General features: G+C 41.8%; 1 protein-coding gene across 1 annotated transcript in view; it reads right to left on the bottom strand.

The window, feature by feature from the left end:
- Positions 1-12,380, bottom strand: part of LOC139392534 (collagen, type IV, alpha 3) — a 112,243-nt gene that overhangs the window by 21,904 nt on the left and 77,959 nt on the right. Inside the window, exons 24-33 of the mRNA XM_071140579.1 lie at positions 10,318-10,388; positions 9,998-10,183; positions 9,616-9,784; positions 9,351-9,443; positions 7,386-7,490; positions 1,533-1,627; positions 1,229-1,379; positions 1,041-1,154; positions 216-383; positions 41-130 (exon numbers count right to left, since the gene is read on the bottom strand). Coding sequence (XP_070996680.1) covers positions 41-130; positions 216-383; positions 1,041-1,154; positions 1,229-1,379; positions 1,533-1,627; positions 7,386-7,490; positions 9,351-9,443; positions 9,616-9,784; positions 9,998-10,183; positions 10,318-10,388 — 1,242 coding nt within the window. The remainder of the gene's footprint in view (positions 1-40; positions 131-215; positions 384-1,040; positions 1,155-1,228; positions 1,380-1,532; positions 1,628-7,385; positions 7,491-9,350; positions 9,444-9,615; positions 9,785-9,997; positions 10,184-10,317; positions 10,389-12,380) is intronic.

The raw sequence follows: 12,380 nt of genomic DNA on the forward strand, positions 1-12,380 counted from the left end.
ATAGCGTGTGTGTGTGCATAAAAGTATTGGACAGTTCTACCTTTAGGGCCAAGTCGTCCCCCTGGTCCTGGGCCTCCGTCTGGTCCTGGTGTACCACACGCTCCTGATGGCCCCATGTCTCCTCTCAGGCCTTTGAGAACACACACACAGGTTCATAACAGTTGATCACACAATGGCACATTATCTTCTTCATCTTAAAGCAACAGTGGTCTAACCTGGTACCCCAGGTACACCATCTCTTCCTCTGAATCCATTCAGGCCGGCAGCCCCCCCAGATCCCGGGGGTCCATCAAACCCGGGCCGTCCAAACGGTCCAATCAATCCTGGGGCCCCTCTGCCAGGCAGACCTGAATCGCCCTGCACCCCCTTCTGTCCTCTGGTCCCTGAAGCATGTAGAGATCCAAGTATACATAGAGCGGAGAGTGAGATCGGGGAGAGGAGAAAAAGAAAGGGGGAGAGGACAGAGAGATGGGGGGAGAGGAGAAAAAAGGGGGAGGGAACAGAGAGACAGGGGAGAAGAGAGAAAGAAAGGGGAGAGGAGAACAAGACAGCAGGGAGAGGAGAAAGTGGAAAAGGAGAGAACAACCAGAGAGGAGTTTATGAGAGTGTCATACATGTATGTACAGTAGTCACAGCAAGAACTTTTATGAGCAGTGTTCTGACAGAGATGCTTACAGCATCAGAGATGCTTACATGCAGTGAGTGTTCAGACAGAGATGCTTACATGCTTACAGCAAAGCTGTCATCAAGGCAGATGGTGGCTATTTGAAGAATCTCAAATATTAAATATATTTTGATTTGTTTAACACTTTTTTTGGTGACTACATGATTTCAGATGTGTTATTTCATAGTTTTGATGTCGTCACTATTATTCTACAATGTAGAAAATAGTAAAAATAAAGAAAAACCCTTGAATGAGTAGGTGTTCTAAAACCTTTGACTGGTAGTGTACATTCTGGGATAAAAACAAAAAAAACAAAAGGGCATCCTTTGCCACTTGTTTCGGTAAACAGCCTAGTTGTGGGGCTAAGGATATGTACCTGTTAAGCCAATGATTCCTTTGAGACCTACAGCCCCCGGAGTGCCTGGAATGCCTAGCGTACACTCCCCAGCAACCCCAGGCAGACCAGGCAAGCCCTCAGCACCTTTACTGCCTGAGGATAGACAGAAGCAACAATCAGACTGTGTGTGTGGGTGTGTGTGGGTGTGTGTGTGTGTGTCTACTCACCTCTGTCTCCCTGTGGACCATCTCTTCCTGGTAGGCCAGGCGATCTACCAAGCCCAGGCCGACCAGAGTCTCCAGTCAGCCCCAGAGAACCATCCTCCCCTGGGGGGCCTGGTCTACCTGGCAGCCCTGGGAGCCCTGGTCTGAAATCACCCTAAAAACCCATACAACACAGAATGACTATATATGGACACACAAAGACAGCCCACAGTAGGACACACACACGCACGCGCGTTTGCACTCACAAACTCATTCAAACACCATCACGCATGTGCACACACACACAACATGTTTGTGCTCCACTGACCTTAGGGCCTGGCATCCCGGGAGCTCCGGATGGTCCTGGTCGTCCCATACTACCAATCCCTGGGGCACCAGCAACCCCCGGCTGGCCCTTCTCACCTGAGAGGGAAACAGTCTCATGACTGAATCTGTACATGAGCTCCATCTGCAGTTTTTCTCAATCACGTACAAGCATTTTTGGAACAGTGTAGTTCGAAGATACGTTGCCTTCTCTAAACAGCAAATACTTTCATCAAAACTATAAGATACTGTTAATTAAGCAAATACATGAATCATAAGAACTGCCTACAAAAAAGATTAAGACATCAATGAAATGAGTCTGTCTTAAAAAAATCTTATTTAATCAATATCACTAAACCATGATGATCAAAATTGGAAATAAAAATATCAAAAGGTGTAGAATTATGGGCAACTCTTCTCCTTTTACGCATTTTTCATTAAACGTTTACATTTACAAAGTGGTTATATCCTTGGGTTGGAGGGTTTAGGGTCATTAAATAAATTCAACAGTCGCAAGACAGGACTTTAAATAGGCCTATGGCATGTCAAGGGAACTGTAGCTTACTGTTTAGATGGGTTAAATGGAAACTGAAATCTGGACATTGACTAACCAGAATAACCTACTGTTTTTTGGCAAACTCCAAAGTCCTCTAATAATACTAGTCCCATGTGAATCGACATCCCTGTGCTTTGAGAGAAATTTCAGTTTTACAGGTGTTGCTCGGTGTTTGAGCAAGAAAACAATAACTGATTTGATAAATTTAACAAAGTGCTGCGTGTAGCCTATATATGAAGGCCTTACATGTATCAACTTTCACAGTGAATGCTTTTGTTTATACGTTTTGTGCGAATGAATTGAACATTGCCAAGTGCATCATAAAAATATTGTGCCTATTTAATGCAACCCTTGTTGTTAATAGATCGCAAATCAGCATACAACTGAGCTAAACAAGTTCACTTTCTCATCCATTACCTAAAAACGCATATCAAGTGCAACTTAGCTGTTTAGCTCACATCTGAAAGCTGCTGGGCATTTAGGACTTCTTCTACTGCGGATCGCTAAAATATGCTAATGTTTATGATCCCACTTGCTCAATTCAAATATTTTGCCGACACTATTAGATGGTTTGGTATGGTTAGGAAACTTGGGAACCAAGCTCGAGTTCAGTGTAGCCTGACAAAAGAGAAGCTACATGTATCTAATTATACAGTGGGGCAAAAAAGTATTTAGTCAGCCACCAATTGTGCAAGTTCTCCCACTTAAAAAGATGAGAGAGGCCTGTAATTTTCATCATAGGTACACTTCAACTATGAAAGACAAAATTAGGAAAAAAATCTCGAAAATCACATTGTAGGATTTTTAATGAATTTATTTGCAAATGATGGTGGAAAATAAGTATTTGGTCACCTACAAACAAGCAAGATTTCTGGCTCTCACAGACCTGCAACTTCTTCTTTAAGAGGCTCCTCTGTTACCTGTATTAATGGCACCTGTTTGAACTTGTTATCAGTATAAAAGACACATGTCCACAATCTCAAACAGTCACACTCCAAACTCCACTATGCCCAAGACCAAAGAGCTGTCAAAGGACACCAGAAACAAAATTGTAGACCTGCACCAGGCTGGGAAGACTGAATCTGCAATAGGTAAGCAGCTTGGTTTGAAGAAATCAACTGTGGGAGCAATTATTAGGAAATGGAAGACATACAAGACCACTGATAATCTCCCTCGATCTGGGGCTCAAACGCAAGATCTCACCCCGTGGGGTCAAAATGATCACAAGAACGGTGAGCAAAAATCCCAGAACAACACGGGGGTACCTAGTGAAAGACCTGCAGAGAGCTGGGACCAAAGTAACAAAGCCTACCATCAGTAACACACTACGCCGCCAGGGACTCAAATCCTGCAGTGCCATACGTGTCCCCCTGCTTAAGCCAGTACATGTCCAGGCCCGTCTGAAGTTTGCTAGAGAGCATTTGGATGATCCAGAAGAAGATTGGGAGAATGTCATATGGTAAGATGAAACCAAAATATAACTTTTTGGTAAAAACTCAACTCGTTGTGTTTGGAGGACAAAGATTGCTGAGTTGCATCCAAAGAACACCATACCTACTGTGAAGCATGGGGGCGGAAACATCATGCTTTGGGGCTGTTTTTCTGCAAAGGGACCAGGACGACTGATCCGTGTAAAGGAAAGAATGAATGGGGCCATGCATCGTGAGATTTTGGGTGAAAACCTCCTTCCATCAGCAAGGGCATTGAAGATGAAACGTGGCTGGGTCTTTCAGCATGACAATGATCCCAAACACACCGCCTGGGCAACGAAGGAGTGGCTTCGTAAGAAGCATTTCAAGGTCCTGGAGTGGCCTAGCCAGTCTCCAGATCTCAACCCCATAGAAAATCTTTGGAGGGAGTTGAAAGTCTGTGTTGCCCAGCAACAGCCCCAAATCATCACTGCTCTAGAGGAGATCTGCATGGAGGAATGGGCCAAAATACCAGCAACAGTGTGTGGAAACCTTGTGAAGACTTACAGAAAGCGTTTGACCTCTGTCATTGCCAACAAAGGGTATATAACAAAGTATTGAGATAAACTCATGTTATTGACCAAATACTTATTTTCCACCATAATTAGCAAATAAATTCATTAAGAATCCTACAATGTGATTTTCTGGATTTTTTTTCTCATTTTGTCTGTCATTGTTGAAGTGTACCTATGATGAAAATTACAGGCCTCTCTCATCTTTTTAAGTGGGATAACCTAAACAATTGATGGCTGACTAAATACTTTTTTGCCCCACTGTATGTGCACAATGCTCCCCATCCAACCTGACACAGCTTGAGAGGAACTACAGAGAAGAATGGGAGAAACTACTCAAATACAGGTGTGCCATGCTTGAAGTGTCATACCCAAGAAGAATGGAGGCTGTAATTGCTGCCAAAGGTGCTTCAACAAAGTACTGCATAAAGGGTCTGAATACTTACAGTACCGTTCAAAAGTTTGTAATCACCTAGAAATGTCCTTGTTTTCCATGAAAACATACATGAAATTGGTTGCAAAATGAATATGAAATATAGTCAAGACGTTGACAAGGTTATAAATAATGTTTTTTTCTTTCGTAAAATAATCCTCAATTTGAGCAGTTACAGCCTGGCAGACCTTTTGTCACACATCCGCCGAAATCGGCTCCTCTCCTTGTTCACCGGCTTTCTAGCCATTGCCGCTCCATTTTTCCATTGTTTCATTTGTTTTGTCTTGTTCCCTGCACACCTGGTTTTCATTCCCTAATCACATTATATGTATTTATTCCTCTGTTCCCCTCCATGTCTTTATGTGAAATTGTTTTGTTACGTGTTGCGTGTGTACGCGCCAGGCTGGGTTTTTCCTGTTATTTTCCGTGGTATTTCACGAAGGTTGGTTATTGTAACATTGTGCTCATTTTTGTGACTGTTTCGCGCCTTGCACTTTTTGCTTTGGCTGGAGGTCTTGACGAAGTGGCTGTTTATTTGCCTCTGCCCAAATAAGGTGTGCGCCTGTTCACAGCTCTCTGCTCTCCTGCACCTAACTTCTCCTCCAGTAGCGCTCATCGTGACACCTTTGGCATTGTAGTTGTCAATTTTTGGGGGTAATCTGAAGAGATTTCACCCCATGCTACTGAAGCACCTCCGACAAGTTGGATTGGCTTGATGGGTACTTCTTACGTACCATGCGGTCAAGCTACTCCCACAACAGCTCAATAGGTTTGAGATCCGGTGACTGTGCTGCCCACTCTATTATAGACAGAATACCAGTTGACTTCTTCTTCCCTAAATAGTTCTTGCATAGTTTGGAGCTGTGCTTTGGGTCATTGTCCTGTTATAGGAGGAAATTGGCTACAATTAAGCGCCGTCCACAGGGTATTGCATGGCATTGCAAAATGGAGTGATCGCCTTCCTATTTCAAGATCCCTTTTACCCTGTACAAATCTTCCACCTTACTACCACCAAAGCACCCCCAGATGATCACATTGCCTCCACCATGCTTGACAGATGGCATGAAGCACTCCTCCAGCATCTTAGATTTTTTTCTGCGTCTCACGAATGTTCTTCTTTGTGATCTGAACACTTCAAACTTAGATTTGTCTATCCATAACACTTTTTTCCAATCTTCCGCTGTCCAGTGTTCTTTTTCCCATCTTAATGTTTTCTTCTTTATTGGCCAGTCTGAGATATGGCTTTTTCTTCTTTTTTCTTTCTTCTTTGCAACTCTGCCTAAAAGGCCAGCATCCTGGAGTCGCCTCTTCACTGTTAACGTTGAGACTGGTGATTTGCAGGTACTATTTAACTTCTTTGGGGTATGGGGCAGTATGGGTAGCTTGGATGAAAAACGTGCCCAAATTAAGCTGCCTGCTACTCAGCCGTAAAAGCTAGAATATGCATATAATTAGTACATTTGGATTGAAAACACTCAGAAGTTTCTAAAACTGTTTGTTATGGTGTATGTGAGTATAACAGAACTCATATGGCAGGCAAAAACCTGAGACAAAATCCAACCAGGAAGTGGGAAATCTGAGGTTTGTAGTTTTTCAACTCAGCCCCCATTGACGATACAGGGTGATATTAGTTATGTTTCACTTCCCAAGGCTTCCACTAGATGTCAACAGTATTTAGAACCTGTTTTGAGGATTCTACTCTAAAGGAGGGGCTCATTAGGGCTCTTTGAGTGAGTGGTCTGGCAGAGTGCCACAGCCTTGGTCTGGTGCGCTCATGTGAAAGGTAGCTTCATTTGTACAGACAAAGGAATTGTCCGGTTGGAACATTAATGAAGTTTTATGTTAAAAACATCCTAAAGATTGATTCCATGCTTAGGTTGGCATGTTTCTACGGGCTGTAACGGAACTTTTTGAACTTTTTGTCCGACGTTCTGTGCGACCTGAACGCGCTTTTGGATTTGTTTACCAAACGCCCTAACAAAAGAAGATATTTGGACATAACTGATGGACATTATCGAACAAATCAACAAGAATAGACTGACAAGTTTCAGAAGAAAGTCCTTTGTTTCTGGTCATTTTGAGCCCGTAATCGAACCCACAAATGCTGATGTTCCAGACACTCAACTATCTGTTTAATTGCTAATTGATCAATTAGCCTTTTAAAATTATAAACTTGGATTAGCAAACACAACGTGCCATTGGAACACAGGAGTGATGGTTGCTGATCATGGGCCTATGTACGCCTATGTAGATATTCCATAAAAAAAATCTGCAGTTTTCAGCTACAATAGTCATTTAAAACATTAATATCTACACTGTATTTCTGATAAATTTGATGTTATTTCAATATAAAAAAAATTTAAGAAGCTTTTCTTTCAAAAACAAGGACATTTCTAAGTGACCCCAAACTTTCGAGCGGTAGTGTATGTAAATGTGATATTTAAATTTTTTATGATTTAAAACCTGTTTTTGTTTTGTCATTATGAGGTATTATTGTGTATTTTATATTGTATTATACAGGGTGCATTTGGAAAAGAGACCTACTAGGTCTCAATATGTCTTCTCTGTCAAAATAAAGGTTAAATAAAACCATTTAAAAATCATTGTTGTTCTACTATATGTATGTTTGACCACAGTTCCAAAAAACCCTTGTATACAATGGAGTAAAACTGTAATACAGGATGTGCAGTGTGTGCAGGCTTTTGTTCCAGCCCATCTCTAACTCCTGTGATTCACCTAATGGCTGTCCTCAAATTATCATGATTACCTGAAATAGGTGTGTTGTTAGTGCTGGGCTGGAACAAAACTCTGCACACTATGTTGCCCACCTAGGATCTTACCAGGGTACAACAGAGCTAGGGTTCTTGGGTAACGAAGTCATTCTCACCTTTAGGCCCAGTGTTGCCAGGAGGGCCCCGGACAGACAGACCTCTATCCCCCTTGGCGCCGAAATTGCCAGGGAAGCCAGGATAGCCATTTATACCAGGATTCCCTGAAAACATATAGGCAATTATAAAATAGTTCACTGGGTTAGAAACTGGTGCTGACAACCCCATGGATGAATGTTGGATTCCCACATGGGCCACATGTTGATAGTTAACCCTTGTGTAGTCTTAGCATTCTGTATACTCCCCTTGTCCTTCACTAAACCCCTAAAATAAAGCAGCTTAATTGAATGTTTAACGCCAAATCTATTTTGCATGTAGAAACAACAACAACCTGTCATTCATCACAAACTTTCTGAATATCTGGGTTTTCCCTCTTCACAATGCATAAAGACTACATTTAATCAGTGGACACCACTCGTTATTACAACACACCTGTCATAATTGTTTTCTTTCCTAAAGTAGAGGTTTATTATTATTATTCTTATTATTGCTAAAGATAATGCATAGATGTAAACGTACATTTTTTAACAAGAGATATGCAGAAAGTAGTTTTGAATGCATTTTATTGAAGGGAAACAATAACAGTTGGCAACATAGTGATATATTCTTCTATACTGTACAATGAGGAATTCAACTACAAAATACTAGTCTTCTCCAATTTTTTTAACCAATGCCCCCACCCACAAGGTGTATAAACAACAACAATAAATAAGAATAAAATAAGATAATAGAACGTGAAGAACATAAATCAACCAACTGTAATTAACAAATGTAGGACAGTATGTAAGTGTGGTTGCATGGACTTTGCAGATGTATTTCTCACAGCAGCACATAGTATTTGTTTTACAGTCCTTCTTTGGGGGCAGAATTGGCATCTCCTCCTCTTGCCTGCCCCAGCTGCAGCCTCATGTGGACAGGACAAGAGTCAGCCCCCTGAACAGCTTTCACAAGTGCTGCAAAGGCTGCTGTGTGGGGGAGGCCCTCCCTTCTTTGAATGTGTGGGGTTTCATGTGCCTTTCCCAGCTGCTCAAGGAACAGCCTCCTCTTGTTCCGCTTAACAAGGAATCCAGGTAGGGTTGATCTTGTTCTATATCCCGAAGGCATTGTATGAGGACACATCAATTATTTTATGGAAGATGACCAGGGGCCAGCAGGCAGTCATCCTCCTGCAGCTGTATGTTCCAATCACATTGTCCAGGTTGTCCACACCTCCTTTGTTGTGGTTGTAGTCCAAGATGATGGCTGGCTTCCTGTCCTCACGATCACTGATCTCAGCCGTTTTGTGCAGTGTGCTCAGGAGGACCACATTCTTGCTCCTCTTTGGGATGTAAGAAACTAGAGTGGTGGTGGGAGTGAAGGCAAACTTTGATGAGAATGCCTCTCTCCCCCTTGTTGTGAGGAGTGCAGGGGGGAGCTCAGGCTTGTTCTTTCTAACCATTGTGATCTTCCTCTTCAGGAGCTGCTGGCTGAGTTCAATCAGTAGCACACAATCAAAATTTCGCATTGTGTGTGTGTGTCTCTCTTTGTGGTTTTTGTGGTGTGTAAATGATTTTTATAACTGCCGGGTCAAAAATGATATAAAAAAATACCTAAGACAATCTTTGTACCCTGGTGGTGTTCAGCTTTCATGGAAATATGAACAAAGCCAATGTTTCACTTTTTCTAACGTTGGGGTCACTCTAGGAAAAGTAATCAAATTTCAAGTTGAAAAAAGCTAATTTAGGTTTTTTTCTCTGCTGTTAAACATAGTTGTGTGTCATTTTTGACTCTTAAGACAACACAAGGGTTAAGTCATTTGCTGTGGATAAAAATGTATGCAAAAAAATAACAATAACACCATGACCAGCCGATGATCCTATCAATTCTCTGCTAATGCCGTGATACTACTGCTGGGCTGTTAGTGTATGTATGATATTGTCTTTATGTCAAGAATCTCCCCCAGAGCTCATGGCTAAAGCCCTCACCTGAAGGTCCTGGGTTGCCTTGTTGACCCTTCTCTCCCTTCAGTCCTGGGTCTCCTGTGGTTGTTACCGTCTCACCCGCTGAGCCTTTCTCACCTGCAGGAGGAGATGAGTGTGAGACAAGAGTGGGACACATTTACACATTCTGTAAAACAGATCAAGTGAGACACGAATTAGACAAGAGTGAGACACACTCACACGTTCTGTGACATGGGTCAAATTGCTGGGATGCCAGGTCTCTCTTGAAAAAATAATGATCTTACTGTACCTGGATCTCCAGGTCTCCCTCGCAGGCCTTGCACCCCCAGGTTGCCCTTCTGTCCAGGGCCCCCTGGGGGCCCCACACCTGGGGGGCCCTGAGTCCCCATCTGGCCTGTCCGTCCACGTATACCCTGAGAGCCGGCATCGCCCCGATCACCCTTGGGCCCCGGAGGTCCCTACAGCAAACAGACACCAAACAGTTAAGTCTGGGTACATCATGGATCCCCAAGTTTTTCCAAACCACATGGCCTGGCCATGAGAAAACACAGGCACTAGTTACAGGCTATAACAACAGTCAGATCAGATATTACTGTTACAATAACCATTCTTCAGTCATTGGCATTGATTGTACAGTGTGTAATGGTGGAGGTGGAGTGGGTCACACTCACAGGGTTGCCCTTTAGCCCAGGCTGGCCTTTCAGTCCTGGGTATCCAGGGACCCCGTCAGTCCCATCGCTCCCAGGAACTCCTGGAGCCCCAGGTGAGCCAACAGGCCCCTTGTCTCCTGGGGACATGGGACTTTTGTCCCCCTTGGGTCCTGTAGAACCTGGCACACCTGGTAAACCATAGGGACCCTACAGATACAAAGACAAAGGACAAAATCATTAGAATAAAATCTCCCACATACAATGTAAAAACGCCTATATAAAGAATTTGTATCTGAATTTGGGGTTGATTCCATAATGTCTGTCAGTCCAGGTCAAGTCACCTGTGGACCTGGTGGACCTCCAAGACCTTTGACTCCTCTAGATCCCTTGGATCCAGGATCACCATCTCGACCTGGTGAAACACAAATGCTGTAAATACAGGGGCAGTTATAGAGTATTCTACACATACTAACCTATAGTAGAGAAGCAAACCTGTAAAAAGTGCTCGAGCTGTCATCCAGGCTAGGTCAAAAAATTATGGGGTGATACACAAAGTTAGGCCGGATGTCATGTGCGTTTTTGATTTTTAATGCCATTTTCAAGTTGTCAACGGTCAAATCTGGTGAAAATGTACATAATGAAATAGTAATAGATTTGGCATTAGGTCAAAGGTCAAACCTCCTGAAATTCACAACAGAAACTGAGTGGATTATCAAACATAAACACTTAAGACTGTGGAAAGGACGCATTAATAGTTACTTTTCATACAGTTATTATGCTTTCAGACATGCAAATATACAGAAAATATGAACATTCAGACATGTTCAGCTACAGTTGTAGTCTGTAGTGCCACTAAGGACCATTCTCAGATGATGATATATGCTCTCAGAAAACTGAGAGAGACCCCACCAAACAAGGAAAACTTTACCTCATTAGAATCTGACTTTCTGGGCCAGAGATATTGGAGCTTTAATGCCATTTCTAAGGGGTACATGTACAAGCAGGCAAATAGGATAGTCACAGATTCTGACCAAATTTACTGAGCATATCAAACTGACTATTTACTATTACCAACTGACTATTGAATCGTTTATACATACCATAGACTATTGAATAAACATAGTTTTGGCATAATTATTATGCTTTAAGCCATGCATATACACAAGAAAAGCACATGTTCCATCATTTTTGGTCAAACTTGGGCTTTAGCAAACTAAAATACTTTTCTCAAACAGTTTAAATCCACTCTAGCTACCCAGAAAGACACTTCTGAACAATAAGCACTTTAAGATCATGTGCTACATGAGGATAGGACATTCTGAGGCAGAAATATTGGAGAGATACTATACTGGAACTAAGGCAGAGATATTGGACTAATGCAGTCAAAGTTGACAATGTTGAGGTAATGATAGATTTTGTTCATACTTATATTCACGTCCATATGACTAACATCTGAATGTATACTTAAATATGCAGTACATACTTGGATTTTGGCAACGTCCATCATGACAGTTTATTGAATATTTTCTGATGATTCCAGCTTCAAATATGTTCAATTATAGCTGTGGTATAAGCGGGAAAATCAACTTGGGACTGTATGCGTTCACTGGAAAACAATGAAACTCTGGAGGGTTATTGCCACTCGGCTAGCTTGTCGTGGCACACACCTTCCACATTTTGCATTATATTCCATAGAACGCATAGCCCCTCGTTGATTATCCCTCACTTGTGATACACAAATAAATACACATAATTTCTCAAGCATTTGATGACATGTGCTGTGTGGTACTATTCTATGGGAATATTAGCCACCCTCTCAAGTTTGTCAGGATAAAAACACTTCATCCAAGACAAATGTGTTATGCAGGGCCAGCAATTAGCATTTTAATATAATATCTAATGAATTGTGTGTACATGTAATAGAAACCATAAACATTTGGATACGGTGATACATGTTTATCATTTTCATTGAATATATGAGTGTTTTTTTTAAATCTCATGTTTATATTTTATTGTGTGCCTGCTAGTAATGCTACCCCATAAAAGATAAGAACGAGAAAAGTATTCGACTTTGTAGCAAATTTCCAAAATAATTGAGTACAGTATTGACACTGTAACTATGGAATTTAGTCTGTACTATTGCTCACATACACAAAAAGCTTGATTACAGTAATTTCAAATATGATTGCAATGGGAGATATTATCCATCCCGTGGCTTTGGTCATATTCACTATCATACCTTGATGAATGTTAGAGTGAATCCTCTACCTACCCACACAACCTCCGTCAAACTGATATTCAGATGTTAGCACAGGCATTTGCTTTTGTAAGTATTACAATAATTACAATTTTGTGACATTTTTATATTTGTTGACATTCAGAGAAAAATGGTGAAAGCTCTTAA

Source organism: Oncorhynchus clarkii, chromosome 33 (assembly GCF_045791955.1).
Source record: "Oncorhynchus clarkii lewisi isolate Uvic-CL-2024 chromosome 33, UVic_Ocla_1.0, whole genome shotgun sequence".
Lineage (NCBI taxonomy): Eukaryota > Metazoa > Chordata > Actinopteri > Salmoniformes > Salmonidae > Oncorhynchus > Oncorhynchus clarkii.